We start from the raw sequence: 22467 nt of genomic DNA on the forward strand, positions 1-22467 counted from the left end.
TAGACTTACTCCAGGAAGTGAAATTAGAAGTTCTCAAGCTGTTAACAAATTTCTTTAAGATTAGAGTAAATTGGAGACCCAATTACACATTACAAAACAAATCATATAGCTTTATTTCCTCTATTCTGACCAAACTAGATTGATATAGTCAGACCTAACTTACCTGACTCTATTATTGCCCAAGCAGTTAAAATCAGCAAAAACTAATGGTAACATATATTTTCAGATTAGATATTTCAGATTTTAATGAAATAGGTACTATCTTTAGAAACAACAGGAATATTAAGGGTAGTAAAATTCATCTAAGAATTTTGAGAGAATAATATAGAATAAGAATATAGAATAATAATATAGCCATGAAAAAAATTAACTGAATTACTATACAAATTATATTAAAATAGATGATTACAAAATACTACCATCCAGTGTAAACAAGGCTTCCGTGTTTTGTATATAAAAATAATTAAGTTCCCACTAGTTATCTGACGACTGTTCCTCTTAAAAATATTAAATAAAAGCTACTTTAATTAAAATCTATAGATTCTTATTCTCTTCAGATGTGTAAAGGGCATGCTATATGATTAGCACTGAGCTTGTGATTGGGACTATTAAAATGAATTTGCTTTAATTTTTTAGAAATAGTACTTACACACTAAGAATCATGAACTGACAAAGACATACAGACTAAATATAAACAAGTGAGAAACCTTCATTCCAGAAAAAAAGGGGAGGTCATATTAGATAAAAGGATACAACATAAAGTAAAAGGAAGATGGCATGAAGGTAACAGGAAAGTTTTATTAAAGAGAGATAGTCTGCAGTAGTTTGAATGAATGAAGTGAAATGAAGATAAAAATTAAACTAAGGTCAGGTTTGGAGAACCTTAAAAGCCACAGTATAAACTTGATTTACCTTGCAAGAAACAGAAAGTTGCTGGACAAATTCAAGTACAGCATGAACAAATTCATTCAGACAACTGGATAAAGACTATAGACATTCAAACTAAGGAAGGTGCTTGTTACTGCAACAGACTAGAAGAGATTTGATGAAGGTATATGATCACTATATATTTACAGTCATTTAATCCTCATAGCAATTCTATGAGATAGAGATAGAAATGGCTATTATTCACAATTTACAAATGAGGAAACTAAAGCACAGAGACTATAAAATCAAATCAAAGTCACAACTCGTAAGTGTTTGGCGGGGGGAGGAGGGGAAGATATGAACCCAAATTACTTAGTTCCAAAATTCAAGCATTTTAACCACTATTTTGCTACTGAGAAATAAAACAAAAACAATACCACTGCATAATAAAAACCAAAAGTTTCAAAAAGTAAGGTTGGTCACTAAAATTATATACTGAAATGGACCAAATGCAGCAAGTACTTAAAAATTTAAGAGGCCATTAAATTTAGAATTTCAAGGTCAACATTCTTCAACATAAATGACAATTTTTGCCTTAGGAATCAATCACCTGACATATATTCAACTTAAGATACCAAACACTATACAAAAGGTTAGAATATGAACAAGTAGCTTCAACATGCTTTAAAATTTAATTTTAATAAATAAAATCTAATAAATGAAATTTATTAAATTTATCTTTATTTAGAATAGAGTCTGAAAGCTAACAAATTATGTTTTTAAATCAAAAGAAAAATAACATTTTTATAATAGTCTAATGCCAAAATGTAAAGTAAAAAATTATTCTTAAATAGCACGGTATTTCAGCAGATGTTTAAAAATATTAGAAGCAAAACAAGTCATCAAACAGGTCATCTAGAACACAAAGACAAATAATATGTGCTGCCTGCCTAAATAATGTATGATATGTTATCTGTCTATTTCGTAATGATATATCAGATTAGTTTTTTTCAGACATAAATATACAACATAAAAAATTAAAATTTTGATTTAGCAAAAAGTACTATTAGCAAACAAAACACATACATACAAAAAAAAACAAACAAACCTGAAACAAAGCATTTGCAACTTAAACAAAGACATGTGATAAACTCATTTTAAAAAGGGAAAACAGCTAATAGATAAACAGGCACAGGAAACAGAAAGACAACACATGGGTGATAAAACCCAGAAGGTTAATGCTAATCACTATTTGATAAATTCTCAGTCTCACAGGTAGTCACAATATGCAATCAAATGCCAATTTCTATCCACTGGATTGTTAAAAATATATGTGATGATATTCTCACACATTCGTGTCTATTGGGTGATGAAATAATTGTATCTATTAAAATGTAAAGTAGACACACACACTTTATGTATATATACATTTAATAAACATATTCTTTGGTCAAGCAAACTCACTTTTAATAGAAATCAAAAAGAAAAAAATTCCATAAATAGAGAAATATTACAATAAATCATGGTACATCCACATTACATTTTGTAGCTATTCAAAAACTGGTTTAGTTCTATTTTTATTGGAAAAAAGTCTTTTATGTGTTCTCAAGTTAAAAAAAAAAAAAGCAAGTGTTAGAGTAAAGCCTATTACAACTGTAAAAGGGAGAGAGGTTGGAGGGAGGAGGTCAGCCAATGGGATGGGCCCTGACATTTTGTTTGTACTTAAAAGAAAGAAGTATGAATGATTATACATGAAACTTAACATGTTCCATCAAAGGACTGGGGTTTACAGTAAGTAAGGAGAAAAATAATATTCCTCTATACATTTGTTATTTACATGGTTACAAACAACATATATTGCTTTAGTACTTAAAAAAAATCAATCCGTAAGTTAATAAATGTGTTCTAATACAGTATGCCATTATTTACGCTTAAAATAAAAAGCCATATATAGATGGCTATATATGTATATATATATGTATATATGTATATGTGTGTGTGTGTGTGTGTATATATATATATATATATATATATCAGGAAAAAAAACTATATCTTATATATGTTTCTTATTTATATACCATATATATAAATGTATTTTTTCTTCATGAACATTTTGCATTTTGTAGTTTTATAATTGTTATTTTAACTGAATTTTTAGCAAACAGTAATAGTTTGAAAATAGCATCATATAAAATGTCCTTGCATATCTTACTTACATAATGTTACAGTCCAAAAGAAAAACTGCACATTGTGCTATATCAGGTCAAATAATTCAACATGGATCTCTGCTTGAATCTACCTACTGCCATAAAAGAACTTCCCATCTTCTGGCTATGGTCACAGAACCTCTCTTATGGAATGCCTTGCTCCTTTCTTTCCTACATGTTTAAACTACCGAACCTTTTACAGCCCCATTGCTTTTACTGGATACCACTCATTTTTTACAATCATCATACTGGGTAATCCTATACTAAGAGTTCCCATTATGTAAAATTCTTGGAAAACAGATTCTTCCTCTGTAACAAATTTCTGTGGCTTTTAGATCCCAACGATGTAGGGGGTGAAGTGGAGAGAGGAAGAGACATAGGGGGAGAAGGAGAAGAGGAGGGAAGGAAAGGGAAGGAAAAAAAGAAACTTGTTCTGTAGGACATACCTGAATTATATCACTAACAAAGGCCTTCAGTCACTTTTAGTTGAAAGCATGGGGATATATACACATACTGCATACTGTCCTGACTAGTTCTTTTGAGCTAGGTAACTGCTATTAGCAAAAAATCAAACAAGATAAAGTGAAGATAAACAATTGTTGAACTCAATGTAAACTCTAGTATTTTGAGAAATTTGGAAGAAAAGCAACAGAGTTAACGTTTGTTAGGAAACTAAATCTAATCTACACTTACAGAGTTCAAGGAGAACAATGAATATTGCTCAAAGAGAGCAATATTCAAAGAGTTATTCAGTTGGGTAAAAGGGAACAAGAGACAGCATACTGGCAGAGAAATTTCCCATTAAATTTACATTCCTTTAACTGATAACTGTACCTTTTATAAATCGTTCTATATTCCTGGGGGTAGGGAGAATCAAAGTAATATTTAAACACTACTTGATACATTTTTTAAAAACATGAGCTATTAAGAAACGTTCATGTACCAAATAAATTCTCAAGTCTTTGGTTTTTTAAATAATTGTGTGATTGGGCCCATACCCAAGCACTCCATATCAACACTAAAACTGAAAGTCCAATGCCCCAGAAGTCTTACAAACTATATTTTGCTAAATTACTTTCTCTTTCTTGGCAATGTTTTCATAGATGCAAATAAGCTTTGTATTTGTTTTATGTAGGACAACTTTATAACTTAAGTTCCACTAGAAATATATCCTCTCAAAGTTAAAAAATGTTTATTTTTCTTCTTATTGTTTAATTTTAGAGCAAAAGTGTGAGCTGGGGGAGGGGCAGAAGGGAAGGGAAAGAGAAACTCAAGCAAACTCCACACTAGTGCAGAGCCGAGGTGGGGCTGGACTAGACTGACCCTGAGATCATGACCCTAGCAGAGACCAAGAGTCAGATGCTTAACCAGCTGAACCACCCAGGCTCCTAGGCAGGCACTGATGTTTTAGACCTTTGAATCTATTCATGTTTTATTTCCTTGTATAAGCAGCTCAAGTAATATACATGCAAAATGATAATAAAAAGGATACTTTTCTGGGTTACATGTATAAATGAGACATATGCATTTCCTAAACAAAAGATTTCCTGATTTATTAACAGGTCATTTAAAATCAAGGGTTACTAAGATGAAAAAAGAACAGGAAGTGCATAATGGAGAAAGGGATTAACTTTAAAGAATAAACAAGCTGTCCCTTGCAGATATGACAAACTAAATGATTTGTGTATCACAGTTTATATATAACGTAAAGGGGGAAAAGCCATGCTCCTAAAATATTTTTTTTATTTATTTTGAAAAGAGACTTCTATAATAGAATTCAGTGCTTGGTCACCCTTCCCCTACATTTCTATCCCAACTTCAGTTTCTTTTTTAATGAAAAAAAGGAGTCAGCAAAACAAAATGCCACCATTAAATCATTTTGCAACGTTTTGTGTCAAAAATGTAATGGGAAATGCACACATCAAGGGAAAGGTTACTGTTCTTCCAGAACATCTTTTCACTTGGTTCATGGCTCATCCTTCTACATAACTATGCAGGCACTAGTGATGGTTTTCTTTCTCAGTTTAATGTGGCATTTGAAGGATTATGGCATTTTCAGGAAAGCACACTGCAGTGATTTTAGTGGTTATCTGGCTGAAAGTGATACGGAGATTTAGAATAACTGTGCTGTTTATGTGCAATGGTGAAATTCAGCTACCAAGTCATCTCACATTGTCAACTTAATTCTTGACTGTGTATTTTCTTAATTATACATAAGGCAGTCTAGAAAGAGAGACCAGAATTAGAGGAAACTCCTAGATGGGAGGTTGCTGTATATATAAAGGTATACTAAAAGGTATACTATATACAGCTTTAAATACTATATACAGCTTTAACTCCTAAGTGCACTGTAGTAAGAAGAGCTATTTCAGAAATTGATCATCTTAAATCATTGCAGTTGAGGATAGCATAATTGCCCCTTGAATCTGTTTCACAAAAAGGATTAAAAAGAATTAAGAATTTTTAAAAATCTCAATTAAAATAAAAAGAAGCTATATATCATACATGTGAAATAATCAGGAGATATAAAAAGTAAATAAGAAACCTGTTATAAGTACTTACTTAGGTAACACATCATTTTTATGTACAATATACTTCAGCCTACTTAAAAGCTCAACCTATCTTTTGTTTTAGAGAATTAAGGAGAGAACAAAAACGTTTCAGATTTCATGTTTCCTACTATAAACTATTCCTCACAAACCTACATCTCAATTAGTAAAAAATGTGCAGTGGCTACCTTATAATTAACTCACATTTTGGTAGGCTATGATCTATAAGATGTAATAACCCAATATAAAATTAGAAAAATATTATGGGCTAATAATACATTAAAAATAATACTGCAGGTGAAAGTTTTATGCTGCAAATTTTTCAGAATTCTATGCACCTAAATAATTTCTGAATTTCTTCTTCATTGCTATACTATTATAAAATCATAGAATGAAAATTGAAGGGGATTTTCAAATCAATCTAATATGCTGCTCATTTAATGAATGAGATAACTAGTTCCCAAAGAAATTATCTTCATTCCTCATGGTAACGCAGCTTCTTGCTGGCAAAGTCTTACCTAAAATTTCAACTTCTCAATTTTAGCTCTGTGCCTTCCCTACCATTTTTCTTGGCTGGTTATTTAATTAAGTTTTCAAGTAAGACTCACTTTTTGAGTTTATAAAATATTAAATGCACTACCATTGGGGAAAAAAAAAAGATTTTTTCCTTTTGTAAACAGAAAAATTATCATCCTCATTTTCCTTATTAACAGTCTTTCCATATATGTCAACAATATTAATTGGAATATTAAAGTTATACTAATGAAGCATACTGTATCTAGAGAATGTGTGAATAAGATAAAATGAGGAAAAATGAGGTTTGACAGCTTCTTTTCTCTACCCTTAATCATAAAACAAGCATAAAATCATGTCTGTTCAGATACTAGAGTGTTAACTAAAATACACATGCATGGCATACACACACACACTCACACACACTTTAATACCTGAGCAAGATTTTCCTAGGGTTATGTAATTCTGAGGTTATGTATTTCTGAGATTTAAATCTGACTTTCATATATGCTGGTATAAGAATTAAATTCTCAATTAATGAACAAATTAATATTTGTTTTATAAAGATTCTAAAATCACAATGTCTTATTTGCTAAGCTTACTAAATTTCAAAGGACTGCAATCTCTATTATCTTGTATTGTTCTATTTATTTACATGATCCCTCCTCTCCAAACAACCCACCCACCCTCAGATTATAATCAAGAGGCTGACTTATATATATCTGTTCTACAAATATAATTCACAAAATACAAATATACTATGCTTATGATTTTTCTTTTTTTCTTTTGCATAACTCATGATTAATACAGATATACCTCCCTAAAATTTTACATCATTGTGCTGACATATCCAGAAATTGCTTTAATCTACAATTAGTACAGTGATGTATGTTGTTCTTATGACAAGACAGAGGGACTTCAAAAGCATTTAGGAAATAGCATAGTAGAAGAATAAAGATGATAGCACCGAAGTCTCAGACAATATCATGAAAACTATAAAATAAACACATCGGATCATCTTGAAAGGGCTGTTACCATTTAACCTGCAACAAACACATTTATCAAAGGCACATTTTATCCAATCAGGGAGCAAAAATGTAAATTATACTGAGACTATATAAGATTCACAGCACAGACTCTAGAGCCAGACTGCCTGAATCTGAATATCAACTCTACTACTTCCAAAGCTATGCAACTTTTGGGAACTTACTCAGGTTCTCTATGGCTTAGTTTCCTCATCAATTCAATGGAGATAATACTTCTAGCTTACAGGATAAGAATTAAGTGATTAAAAATATATGGTACACATTATTTGATCTATTACAATTGTTGTTTGCATGTATAGAGATTTACAATTCCCTAACAACTGAGCCAACCCTTATATTGGATTTTATCTCACTTAATCCTCCAACAACCTAGGGGGTAGATACTAGTGATTACTGCTATTTTACAGATAAGGAAACTAAGCCACAGAAACAATACTGGGCAGAGTTAATAATAAGAGAAATATGTGTCAAATCCAGCTGAGTGGATACAAATCCTCAAACTAATCATCTGTTACATAGTACTATCCCCCAAAAATACTGAAATTTAATAAAATTTAGGCTCTTCACATAAATCTAGCAGGCTACTTTTTAAAATATCCAATGTTAATAAAATACCAAGGTTAAAGAAGGACTAAAATGGAATGATTTTTTTTTCATATCTCAAGACTCATTTTAGTATATATTTGATTAGAAGTTCCTTTGTTAAAAAAAAATTCAATCACACTTGTTAAAGATGGTAAAGTATACTTCATTTAGGACCGTCACAATAGATATTAGGACCATAGCAACTGGATTTTATAGTGGAAGAGAAAGATGCAGCACAACTCTGAATAAGCATGGGCAAGTGGGAATTTATGGCCAAGGAAAAGGGTGGAAATCAGTGGATGAAAAATTATTAAGAGGAAACATCAAAAATAAGGGGAGATTCTAGCTAAAACCAACCAAACAGGATTGTTGCAGAAGCTCACCCTGGTGATCAGACATCCCCTTCAGAGAGGTGGAGGATGAAGCACCTGACCAGATATCTAGGATGGTAAGATATCAAGGGTGGGGGGATTCTGATTGAACTGACTCAGCAGGATAAACGATTTAACCTTACACCTAAAGGAGCTAGCTAAAAAAAAAAGAACAAAGCCCAAAACCAGTAGAAGGAAGAGAATTAGAAAGATCAAAGCAGAAACAAATGAAATAGAGGTTCCCCCCCCCAAAAGTATAATAGATCAATGAAACCAGAAGCTGGTTCTTTGAAAAGATATCAAAATTATAAATCTTTAGCCAGACTCATTAAAAAAAGGGGGGGGGGTGGAGGCAAGAGGGAAGACTCAAATCTCAAATAAATAAAGTCAGAAATGAAGGAAAAGTAACAACCAACACCACAGAAATACAGGGGGATTATAAGGGAATATTATAAAATATATGCCTACCGATTCAATAACCTAAAAGAAATGGATAAATTCCAAAACTGAATAAGGAAGAAATAGAAAATTTGAATAGACTGATTACTAGCAATGAAACTGAAATAGGTAATTAAAAAAAACAAGAACAAAAACAAAAAAACTCCCATCAGGCAAAATTCCAGGACCAGACAGCTTCAAAGGTGAATTCTAGCAAACATTTAAGGAAGAGGTAATACCTATTCTTCTCAAACTATTCCAAAAATATAGAAGAGGAAGGAAAGCTTCCAAATTTATTCTATGAGGTCAGCAATACCCTGATAACAAACCAGATAAAGACAACAACAACAAAAAGAAAACCACTGGCCAATTATCTCTGATAAACATAGATATAAAAATCCTCAACAAAATATTACCAAACTTTACATTAAAAAAATCAATTACCAGGAAAAAGTGGGATTTATCTCAGGGATAAAAGGGGGGTTCAAGGGCGCCTGGGTGGCTCAGTGGGTTAAGCCGCTGCCTTCGGCTCGGGTCATGATCTCAGGGTCCTGGGATCGAGTCCTGCATCGGGCTCTCTGCTCAGCAGGGAGCCTGCTTCCTTCTCTCTCTCTCTGCCTGCCTCTCAGTGTACTTGTAATTTCTCTCTGTCAAATAAATAAATAAAAATCTTTAAAAAAAAAAAAAAGGGTGGTTCAATATTCACAAATCAGTGTGATACATCACATTAACAAGAGAAAGGATAAAAAACATATGATCATCTCAACAGATGAGAAAAGACATTTCACAAAGTACAACATCCATTCTTGATAAAAGCTCTCAACAAAGTAGGTTTAGAGGGAACACACCTCAGCATAATAAAGGCCATAATATGAAAAGGCCAAAGCTAACATCATATTCAATGATGAAAAAGTGAGCACTTTTTCTCTAAGTGCAGGAACACTGAATGTCCACTCTTGCCATCTCTTCAGCTTAGTACTGGAAGTCCTAGCCACAGCCATCAAGTAAGTAAAAGAAATAAAAGGCATCAAACTGGTAAAGAAAAAGTAAAACTGTCACTATTTGCAGATGATCTTATACTATACATAGAAAACCCTAAAGACTCATAAATGATTTCAGGAAAGTCACAGGATACAAAATTAAATATCAGTTGCATTTCTTAACAATAATTAATAATAATTATCAGTTGCATTTCTTTAGACTAATAATCAAATAAAAGAGAAATTAAGAAAACAATCGCATTTAAAAATTGACAAAAAATAAAATACGGGTGAATAAAGCAAGGAGGTATATTCTGAAAACTATAAAACACTGATGAAAGAAATTGAAGACAACACAAACAAATGAAAAGATATCCCATGCCCATGGATTAGAAGAAGCAATACAGTTTAAAATGTCCATAAGCAATCTACAGATTTAATGCAATCACTATCAAAACACCAACATTTTTCAGAGAACGAGAACAAACAATCCTAAAATTTGTACAGAACCACAAAAGACCCCAAAGAGCCAAAGCAATCCTGAGAAAGAAAAACAAAGCTTGAGTATCACAATTCCAGAGTACAAGTTATATTACAAAGGTATATTAATCAAAACATATGGTACTGGCACAAAAGCAGACATATAGATCAATGGAACAAAACAGAGCCTAGATATAAACCAAAGCATAAATGGTCAATTAAACTACAACAAGAGTTAAGGATATACAACGGAGAAAAGATAGCTTTTTCGACAAATGGTGCTGAGAAAATGGGACAACTACATGCAAAAAGAAAACCCAAAACTGAAAAAACAAAAAAAAATGTACCATTTCCTTATATTATGCACAAAAATAAACTCAAAGTGGATTAAACACCTAAATATGACACCTGAAACCATAAAACTCCTAAAAGAAGACATAGGCAGTAATTTCTTTTACATCAGCCTTAGCAACACTTTTCTAAATATGTCTCTTCAGGCAAGAGAAACAAAAGCAAAATTAAACTACTGACACTATAACCAAATAAAAAGCTTTTGTATAGAGAGGGAAACCATTAACAAAACCATAAGGCAAACTATGGGATAAGAGAAGATATCTGTAACTAATATATCTGAGAAGGGGTCAATATCTAAAATATACAAAGAACTTATACAACTTAACACCAAAGAACTAAATAATCCCACTAAAAAATAGGAAGAGGACCATTTTTCCAAAGAAGATATTCTAATGGCCAACAGACACATGAAAAGATGCTCAACATCACACATCAAGGAAGTGTAGATCAAAACAATGAAATATCATCTCACACCAGTCAAAACAGCTAAAATAAAAAGGACAAGAAATAGTAAGTGCTGGCAAGCACTTGTGGAAGAAAAGTAACCCTTATGCACTGTTGGTGGGAAAGCAAATTGGTGCAGACGCTGTTGAAAACAGTATGGAAGTTCCACAAAATGTTAAAAACTGTACGATCCAGTAATTCCACTATTGGTACTCACCCAAAGAAAACAAAAGCACCAACTAGAAAAGCTATGTACACCCCTATATTTACTGCAGCATTATTAACAATAGGCAAGATATGGAAGCAAGCCAAGTATATAAATGTCTATCCACAGATGAAAGGATAAAGATGTAGTGTGTGTGGGTGTATCTGAGTATGAATGAATGAATATGAATATTACTCAGTAATGAAAAGGAATGAGATCTTGCCATTTTCAACAACACGGATGGAACTACCATGGATATGGTGCTAAGTGAAATAAGTCAGAGAAAGACAAAAACCATATGATTTCGCTCAAACTTGGAATTTAAAAGATAAAACAAATGATAAGACAAAGAAAAAAAAAAGAGAAAACAAAAAAGCAAACTCTTAAATACAGAGAACAAAATGGTGGTTGCCAGAGGGGAAGTAGATGGGGAGATAAATGAAATAGATAAAAAGGATTAACAGTACACTTACCATGATGAGCACTGAGTAATTTATAAAATTGTTAAATCATTAGACTGCACACCTGAAGCTAATAACATACATCTTTAATTCAGAAAATAAATAAATTTTTTAAAAAGTGGGGTGTGTAGGTGGCTCTCAGTCACTTGGGTGTCTGACTCTTGGTTTTGGCTCAGGTCATGATTTAGGAATCATGAGACTGACCCCCACCTCAGTTTCCATGCTCAGTGGGGAGTCTACCTGGGGTTCTCTCCCTCTCCTATGTGCTTCCCCTCGCTCACACTCTCCCTCTCAAATAAATACGTAAATCTTTAAAAAAAAAAAAAGAAGAAGAAGTATTTGCTATTTAACAATGGAAGTAGGTAGTGAATAAACTTATTTTCCTCTCCTCTTTAGCTAAAAGAGAGAGACACAGCAACACAACAGCTTCCACTCTAAGAGATTTTTTTTTTCTTGAGACTTAATCAAGAGATATAATCACATCCTACATAGTTACAGAGTAGCCTCGAAAGAGACCCTACTGACAAAATGTATTTCCAGGAGAGCTTGTGAGGGAATGTAAACAAACAGCATGGGCTTGGCAATTTGGGAGTATCGCATAATCTGTGAATATCAGAGCTACTATGTTAGACTTCAGAGATGATACAGCCTAAGTTCTTCTAAAATAAGAAAACAGAGATCCATAGAGATGAACTAACTTGCTTAAAATGACAGAATTGGCAAGTGACAAGTATGAAGTAGCTGAGATCTCTCAGTGAAGTATCTCAATCAAAAAACTATTATACGGGGCACCTGGGTGGCTCAGTGGGTTAAGCCTCTGCCTTTGGCTCAGGTCATGATCCCAGGGTTCTAGGATCAAGCCCTACATCGGGCTCTCTGCTCAGCGGGGAGCCTGCTTCCTCCACTCTCTCTCTGCCTGCATCTCTGCCTGCTTGTGATCTGTCAAATAAATAAAATCTTAAAAAAAAAAAAAGGTTTAAAAAGAAAAACTATTATACAACTACTTTTTCCTTACAACATGTATATACTATTTTTAAGTTTGTTTTTAATAATTAAAAATGCTTATAAATTTTAAAAATAAAACAAAAACTATTTAAAGAACTGTCTCTTCCCTCAAAGAAATTACAAAATATTTCAATTGTATAAAGCTACAAAGGTGTACAGACCTAGCAATGTATCAGCAAATAATTTAGTAAGTATTTATTCTGAATTAATTGCCTGTGGCATACTGTATTAGATTATAAAAACCTTCACAAAACAATGGAAGGCCAAGACCTTACCCTTAACTAATAGAAAAAGTAAAAATAATTCATAGACAATTTTTAAACAAGAGGATGACAGCATGATGTAGGACTGTATATGAGTCCCAACGGCAACTGAAGCAAGAAAAAGATCACTGTGGAATCATCTAAGTCAGTAAAGGTACATGGAAGAAGTAAACACTGACCTTGTCTTAAAAAGAAGAGAATGTGATCCAAAATATTACAAGTAGTAAAGTAAGCAAATAGTTGCAGTGCATATTCAAAAGAAAGTACAACTAAAGAAAAGAAGCAACTGACAACTAAGATGAAATTTAAAAATTCCCTGGAAAACCCATCTTATCAAAACAGACACAAAACAAAATTTTAAAAAATTTCAATAGCTCTCTATTTTAAAAAATGAATTATCAAAAACTGCCCAAGACCTAAAACTGTAATGCAAATGGTTTCATAAAAAATTTAGTGAAAAAGTATTAATTATAAAGATAAATGAGAGAGGAACACTTTCAAGTGCCTTGTAGAGGGTCAGTATACTCTAAAAACAAAACCTGATAAAGACTTTATAAGAAATTAACAAAAACAATACTTTCATGAATAGAGACACAAAGCCTTTATCAAAATATTAAAAAATGAAATCCAAAAACATATAAACATATATATATATATATATGTTTATATATATGACCTCTAGGTCATGAGGTATTGCTATATATATATATAGCAATACCTCATGACCTAGAGGGGCTTATCCCAGGATTGCAAGGTTGGTATAATTTTTTAAGCCTCCTTATGTGGAAGAAGGATCTAGACTGAAACACTGAAGAAGGAGCTCGTGCATCTCTGCCAAAATCTCCTTATTGAGGGGTCTTACAGACACTCTACTGACTCAGTCCTTTCTACTTCCTAGCCCTTGCACCCATCCTCTCCCCTAGTGCCCAGAAACCAGCAAAACCTTTTGTTCAGGACTCCCTTGGCAGTGACAATAATGCCCCACTCCCCTCCACGTCTGCATTGATTGATTGATTTGAACTTCACCCAATGCTATTCAGCGGAGAAAACATGGAATATCTGGGGAGCCAGCAATCTTTCCCGTTTGGCCTCTTGCTTATACACTACAATAAATAAATAGATTTAACTATCCTAACTGACCACCTCAACACCTGGCAGCTCTCCATTTTTGCATTAACAGCTTCAAAAAATTGAATTTAAAAATTATACAATAACATCAAAAAAACACTAAATACATGGAAATACATTTAATAAAAGATATACAAGACTTTTATACTGAAAACTACAAAAATACAGATGAGAAAAAATAAAAGATATCTGAAAATCTGAATAATGTAGAGCTATGTCAAGTTCAAGGATCAGAGCACAATCCTGCTGAACACCCAAAAACAAATAATCCAATTAAAAATGAGCAGAAGACATGAACAGACATTTCTCTAAGAAGACATACAGATGGCCAAGACACAAAATATTTTCAACATCACTTATGATAAGAGAAATGCAAATCAAAACTGTAATATCACCTATGTCAGAAGGGTTAAAAAAAAATACAAGAAACAAGCATTGGCAAGAGTGTAGAGAGAAAGGAACCTTCATGAACTGCTGGTGGGAACGTAAGCTATTGCAGCTTACTGTGGTACAGTATGGAGGGTCATCAAAAATTTAAAAATAGAACTACCCTATGACCCAGTAATTGTACTAGAGTATTTATCCAAAAAATACAAAAACACTACTTCAAAGGGATACATGCATCTTCATGTTTATTGCAGTATTATTTATAATAGCCAAATTATGGAAGCAGTAATTTACATTACATATATATATCTCATATATGAGATACATAGGGATCCAATTCCACCACATCATCACCAACACTTGCTATTTTGTTTTTAAATAGCCATTCTAATGGTTTGAAGTGGGATCTTGTGGTTTTCATTCTAATTTCTCTATTGAGTGATGTTAGGATCTTCACGTGTCTTTGTTGGCTGATGTGTATCTTTGTTGGAGCAATGTCTATTCCAGTCTTTTGCTAGTTTTAATCATGTTTTTTGTTTTGTTTTGTCCTTAATGAGATGCAGTTCTTGATGTGCTCTTGATTATCAATCCCTTATCAGATATTTGATTTATAAATATTTTCTCCCATTTTGGGGGGCTGCCTTTCACTCTGTTGATATTGTCCTTTTGATACACAAAAGTTTAATTTAGAATAAAATCCAACTTATCTATTTTTGTGGTTGTTGTTGTTGCCTGTGCCTTTTATGGTATTATATCCAGGTTTCTTTTTTTGTTTTTTCAATGAAAATGGACAAGCATTTCTGACACGTATATGAAAATGCAAAGGAACTAGAAGCACAAAATAACTTACTATATAGTAACTTGATTACTATAGTAATCAAGACAATTGGTACTGGCTAGGAATAAATACTTAGCTTAATGAAATAGAATACAGTTTCAAAAGGACCCACTTTTTTTTTTTTAAGATTTTATTTATTTGAGAAAGTGAATGAGCAATGGGGAGGGGCAGAGGGAGAAAGAGAAAAAGAGAAGCAAAACCCCTGCTGAGCAGGAAGTCTGATGTGGGGCTTGATCCCAGGACCCAGGGATCATGACCTGAATTGAAGGCAGACTCTTAAGGACTGAGCCACCTATGCGCTCCAAAAGGACCCACATTTAAAAAGCCAAGTGAGGGGCGCCTGGGTGGCTCAGTGGGTTAAGCCGCTGCCTTCGGCTCAGGTCATGATCTCGGGGTCCTGGGATCGAGTCCCGTATCGGGCTCTCTGCTCAGCAGGGAGCCTGCTTCCTCCTCTCTCTCTCTCTGCCTGCCTCTCTGCCTACTTTGTGATCTCTCTCTGTCAAATAAATAAATAAATAATCTTAAAAAAAAAAAAAAAAAGCCAAGTGATTTTTAACAGTGACACCAAAGCAACTTCATGTAGAAAGGCAAGCATTCTCAACAGATGGTGCTGGAAAACTGGAAACCCACATGAAACAATAAACCTTCCTTAATTCTGCCTGAGATCATAAAAAGTAATTTCAAACAGATCACATATCTCAATATTGAAGCTAAAGTTACAAAGCTTCTAGAAGAAAATTTATGTGATAATCTTTGTAACCTGGACATAGGCAAAGGATTCTTAGATAGGAAACAAAAGCAATACTCATAAAAGAAAAAGGTACTTAATTGGACTTCAACTAAATTAGTAACTTCTGCTCTTTAAATGATACCATTAAGGAAATGAATAGGCAAGCCATAAATAAGGAGAACATGTGAAAAACATTTATTTATGAAAGGACTTACATCCAAAATATATTTAAAAACTCCTACAACTCAATACTAAACATGTAACCCAATCTTAAAAAAAAAAGGGCAAAAGAATTAGTTCTCAAAGAAAGACACGCAAATAGCCAGAGAGTACATGAAAATGTGCTCAACATCCCTATATCTATATCTACATATGTATCTTTATCTATATATCTATAACTATATCTAATTTACATTACTCTGATCAGAGTAAATTAAAACCACAGTGGGATTCCCTCACATACTTATTAAAGCAGCAGACGTCAAATAAAAACTAAACATATTATTTATATGAAATTCTACAAGAGGGAAAACTAACGCAAGGTAGAAAAGAATAGGAAAATGGGTGCCTTTGAAAAGAATGACTAATTGGGAAAGGGCAAAGCTTCTTGGAATTAACGAAAATGTTCCAGATATTATTAGAAATGGGGGTTATATGAGTGCATACTTTTCAGGAAAGTCATCAATTTATTCACTTCATACTTTTGCATTTCACTGTATATAACTTACTACCACCCTCCCAACACATACTAGTGAACAGAGCAGATTGACTTTTTGTAGTTGTTTGGGTTGGCAATTCTGAAACTACTTCCTGTATATTCGAAACTCAAGCAGGGAACTATTGAACATGATACTTTTAAATAAAGTTTAATAAATGGAAACAATATGAAACTGTTTAAGTTTGTTTCATTATTTCATTATTACTTTAGAATTTACAATTTAGGGACACTGAATTTTCGTTTGTCTATCTAGTTGACACAGTCTAGATTTTAAAACACTGAAACAAAACATGTATGATTTAGTTTCTATTTAGGGATAGCCATTTTTTTACTTTTGATTTTCTGTTATCTACATCCAAATAACTAAGATTGAAATACAGTTGTATTTCATCAAAATATCTACTTTTAAAAATATATCAGCAAGGATAGTATCTTTTAAAGCTTTTTTCCCTACTTATCTTTAAGGGAAATAAAAATATCTTTGTAAACCAATAATCAGACTGATTTCTTAATGCAGCTTCCTATAAAGTGTGAAAGCCACTAACTACCATGATTGATGGGTGTCGGGGGGAGTAGTTCTAGTAACGTGGAGGGAGAAGCTTTACAAGGTTAAGCTTAACAGAGACTATGGCCTTCAAGATGGTTATACTTTCAAGAGAGAAAAGTCAAGTTAAACATATACCAAAAAGAATAGCAGCCAAACTTGAAGAAAAAGGTACATCACAAAGCTGTCAGGGAGACATGAAAGGATACATTTTTGCCACACATATCTGAAAGAAATAATTAAAATTCAAGCTTTAGAAGTAGTCCTTCAGAATAAAGTAATTTTATGGTACTAACAAACCAATGACTCAGGAATACAAGACAAAACAAAGTAAAACAAAAATGTAAAACCTATCCTTGAAACTGCTGGTAGAGGCAAGGAATAAAAACAAGCTTGTCCAGAAATGTCTTTGTACAGAGAAATGTCTGTTTTTTGGACATTTGAAAGTTATTAGAAGACATAAATCATTTTAAAACTTGTAGTTATTTCTAGGTTTTAATTTACAATTATCCAAATAATCCAAACACCACCACTTACAATCATGATATTCCTACATAAGTATGCAAATTTTATCATTAAGAATGATTATTATGTTATAAACTGCACAAGAAACAGTAAACTAACAAGTGCGTAATCAAAACAAAAAACTCATTCTATTTGTTTTAAGAAATCTACCAACTGCAATTTTGGCTGTTTTTAAAAAATAATATTAGGTTTCATTTTTTAAGGATTTTTTAAAAGATTTATTTATTTATTTTAGAGAGAGTGCATTGTGGGGGCTGGGGGCAAGGAGCAGAGGGAGAGGGAGAGAGAAACTCAACATGCATGACACAGGGCTCAATCTCATGAACCGTGAGATCAGGACCTAAGCCGAAACCAAAAGTCAGATGACCAACCAACCATTGGGGCACCCCTCATTTTTTAAAGTAATTTAAAACAATCCATTTTTAGTGATCTGATGTACTATGAGCACAGTTAACAAGTTATAACTAATCTTAGCTTTACTCTCTAGTCTAATAAAACCTTTGCAAGAAAACAACCATTCAACTATGACACAGGTAATCTAGTAAGACTCCAATACATGTTAGAACAAAATGGGTAATTTAAGAAAAAAAAAAAAAAAAACCTGAGCAATCAGAAACTAATCTTTGAAATAAAAATCTGATAAATATGAATTTTTGCAGGTGCTCCTAACAAGTTATAATACAATCAAATCTAGTTAGGAGGGAAGCACTCAGGAGCCAAATATTTAAAATGTGAAATAAGTAAAAGTAATAACGATATTGTTGAGAGACCAAACATTCTAATCTTAGGGTTCAATATCTATATAATTTGCCATATTCTCAAATAAGGAGGAGAATATAGTAAGCATTTAATAGTGTGGACTCAGCTATAAAAGTAAAACAGCTTCATAGATCATTTCCTACACTCAAAGCTTTTGAGTAATGGCCACAATACAAAATAAAATTAAAGATACTATTCAAGGAAACAAATAGATTCCAGGGTTTTTAGTTTTAGGAAACCTTTTTTCTCTCTCCTATCTCCCATTAAATATTAAGATGTACATAGTTAAGCTAAAATTTAAGGTCTAAAAGTTGGTCTTATTCTAAATCTGATAGCTTGATAAAGACTTGGAAGAAAGGCGTACCAACATTTAAAAATCTATCTTTTGCAAATCAAATATGATTCCCTAAGGAGAGGGATCACTTCAATTCTGTTTGTTACACTGATGTATCAACTAACTAATCTCAGATCTGTAGTGCCTATTTCCTTACCTAATACACAGAAAAAATTCATCCCCTTGTTTTTGGTGACACAAAAGCAATTTTCCTTTATTAAGCCTTCTAAACATCTTCATCAAATACTTATATTTAATGACCAATTTGTTCTAGGAATAAATTATAACAGTAAAAGTTTTATTAATTCAGCAAAGAATGATCAGTCATTATTTATATGAGGTAGTCATTCATTTACCAAGCACTTACTGAGTATTAATTATTCCAGGAACTGTGGAAACAAAAACCAATAAATATCATATCACTACATGGCCATAACTATCTCAAAAAAAGAACATCCATCACAGAGAGATAAATACCTAAAAAGACTTCACAATTCCAAAACAGAGTTTCATTCTGGCCTTTAGCATTGAGAAATACACATTTTTAATCGGAAATTTCCCACACAATTTTGATTTAAATTTTAAAAGCAGATGGCAAAATGGAAGCACTGTTTTTAAAAAATGTGTTAAGATACTGTAAACCATCTTCTTCTTTAGGACCTTGATCATTGTCAGATTTCCCATGTCTAGTAAAAATAGTGGGGTCTAATCATTTTAAGGAACATGTTTCAACAAACTCAACAAAAAACAAGGCATGCACATTTTCTGAAAGGCAAAAATAAGCATGTATTATTACTAAAACATATTTACCAATTGGAACCCTTATTTCAGAACCCTCATATATGTGTCCTTTGTATTACTAAACAATACCACTACCCCTACCCTACTATTTTATATGGAAAAATACTTATTGCTCATTTAAGTCCCTAATGGAACAGAGTATAATTTTGATCATGTACAATAAAGGGAAAAACTGAGACACAGAAATGCTAAATTACTTGCAAAAGACCTGAGAAAAACTTAGAGGCAAACCAAAAATAATAGTTGGAACCTAGTATCACAGTTAACGGATTAAGTGAACTCAATTTCCCAATGATATTAAAAAATTACACATGTAAAATAACATATACACATATACAAATAAAGGAAGAAGCGAGGAAAATAATTAAGAAGGAATTTTTTATATAGCCTGAATTACATAGAGAAGTGTGGTTTCAAAATCAAAGCTGCTAAACCTGAGTCACATATATATCAGTTCAAAGGAACTTAAGAAAATAAATATAGTATATTCAGTAAAATAGTAATTAAATTACCACCCAAGAAGTTTAATTTTATAATAGAACCTAACAGACATACATAATAAGTATAATGTGTCTCTGACTAAGCACTGAAATATATCTTTAGGAAAAATAAAGTCTAATTTAAAATGCCTTAAAATGAAAAGTTAAAAAATAGCATGTGCACGTAATACTTAAGATGCAATCATAAAAGTGCAGAATTTTGTGGGGTGGGGCGATTTGGAAACAATAATGGTGCCAATTATAAAATAAAAGAGATGTTAGGGGAAATGGCTGATATTAACTTATAAGCTTACCTTTTAAACACATAAAATTCTACATTAAAAAAAATTCTTCTTTAATCCAAGAGCAATCGTGCTTATATTGAATATGTACTTTGTTTTTAACAGAAGAGTCACATTATAACCATAAAACATTTTATGGCACTGCTTTATATCCAGCTTATTTTATCCTCAAAAACATTAACATATAATATTTATAAAAATATTTAATTCCCTCTTCATTACCTCTTTAAAACCTTTGCAGAAAATCTGTGATGTTATCTTCTTAACAAGGCAAAACCAAGGAAAACTTTTTATATTCATCATTTCTAGAGTAAAAAAATATCTTCACCTTCCAGATGACTAACCATAAAATCCCAGACACTGGCATGTTATAATAATGCAATTAGGAATGGAAATTTTATGACAGAAATTAATTAAATGATAGGAAAGGCCAATATTATTTTTTAAATCTCACCAAGAATCGAAGAAAGATTGTATCTACTTTTTTTAAATGACAACTAAAATATGATGTGTTGGAGATGCTCTTGTTATAAAGTGGTTTTTAAAACTAAAATTGAACTTATGTCTGAGGTTCTTTCAAATATATGACCAAGCAAATAAAATAAATAGAAACCTGGTAAAAATGTATAGGTCCGTGGCAAAAATGTCACAAATCAGCTTACTATCTTGAAAAAATAAATAAGAGGATTGATATTTACAGTTTCAAATAACTAAAGAGAGAATAACCAGTTCTCTGAGTTTTTAACTAGTTTCAAATTGATCATGTCCCACAATGCAACCCTCAACCCCAAGGGGATTTCCTTTAGATTGAATTTTTTTCATTATATAAGACTGCTTTAATGAGTTTTTTTCTTTTATTGAGTTTTATTGTTTTACACATTCTATCATGTTATGCTTATGGTTGGGATTTCTTTTTTTTACATAAAGAAAATTATAGTATGGTCAGAATTATTCACATGTATCTTCGGATACAGGATTTACTCTATCCTAAATTTAAATGAGTTTCATTTCCAGGATAGCCCTCATGACATTCTATATGTACTACTTCAGAGAATACTGACCAAACATGATAGACCTTCTTAACTTTAAGGAAGCACTTTTAATTTCTTTACTGGAATATTTATTTTCTCCTCATTTTCTTTAATGATAGTATTAAAAAAACTCTAAAATTTAAATTTAAAACTGCATGCCTTTATTTAAGGAATTAAAACAAATAGAAATTAGATTTTTAGTGATAAATAAATGACATCATTTTGGAAGCAAATATTTAACATCATGTAACAGTACTAATATATGTTTTAAAAATTCACTTTTGAAACATTTAATTTCCGTGCCCTCAGTTAATTTCACAGGGCTTCATCAAAAGACAATTTTTTAAAGAAATCAGAAATTGTTTCCTTAAGACACAAAAAGACTCTTTGTGTCACTGTCCTTTGAAAGAATGATACTACTTTTAAATTAGATCTCTTTTTGCTCACCCACTTTTACCCACTCCTTCATCTCACCCAAGGCTTTGAGTAATTTCTTCATCTCAGCAAAAGAGGCAAAGGCTAAAATTAGCAGTCTCTGGACCCTCAGGAACAGCCACTGTGCAACATCAGCTGAGATTCCTGATTAGCATTATGTCTGATTTAAAAAAAAAAAAAGGTACCAAAGCAAAACAAAGAAACAAAGAAGAAAACAAAACAAAAAAGCAAAATCTATCTAGGCCATCTTTTCACCTTTCTTTATTTCATGAGAGAAGCATTTAACACATTCGTTTTGATAAGTGGTAAGGAAGTGCTAATGAAGCTCTTGTCATTGAAAAAGAATCTGTCTTATCATTATCACTAATAAACTTCAACTTTTATAATATGTAACTTAGTAATTTCATTGTTTTATGAAATAATCTTCATACAAGGTGTTTAAATCAAATTATTTGTTTGCCCTCTATACAGAGCATTACCAACTGCTCTTATCAAGAGAAAATTGTTTCTTGTGCTCAAAATCCAGATTATCATTCTTAATTACACCTAAAGCCAGAAAATAGCCATGCACATGAAATATGTTTCTGAACTACTATTTCCACTAAATAAGATTTTAAGAAAGGTCCTATATTGTGATTTTTTTCCCCCATTATATCTGTGATGAGAAAATATGAAGATGGAACTTTAA

At 32.2% G+C, this 22467-nt stretch overlaps 1 protein-coding gene across 8 annotated transcripts in view; it reads right to left on the bottom strand.

Annotated features, from left to right (window-relative positions):
- Positions 1-22467, bottom strand: part of PHF14 (PHD finger protein 14) — a 170767-nt gene that overhangs the window by 51265 nt on the left and 97035 nt on the right. The window contains exon 17 of one of the 8 annotated variants that reach the window (XM_032303979.1): positions 19090-19120. The exons of 6 other annotated variants lie outside the window; for them this stretch is intronic. In XM_032303979.1, coding sequence (XP_032159870.1) covers positions 19105-19120 — 16 coding nt within the window. In that variant the 3' untranslated portion in view covers positions 19090-19104. Of the gene's footprint in view, positions 1-19089; positions 19121-21596; positions 21940-22467 lie in introns of those variants that run through there. One more of the 8 variants, XM_032303978.1, reaches the window with a different exon arrangement.

Source organism: Mustela erminea, chromosome 11, assembly GCF_009829155.1.
Source record: "Mustela erminea isolate mMusErm1 chromosome 11, mMusErm1.Pri, whole genome shotgun sequence".
NCBI classification, from domain to species: Eukaryota; Metazoa; Chordata; class Mammalia; order Carnivora; family Mustelidae; genus Mustela; species Mustela erminea.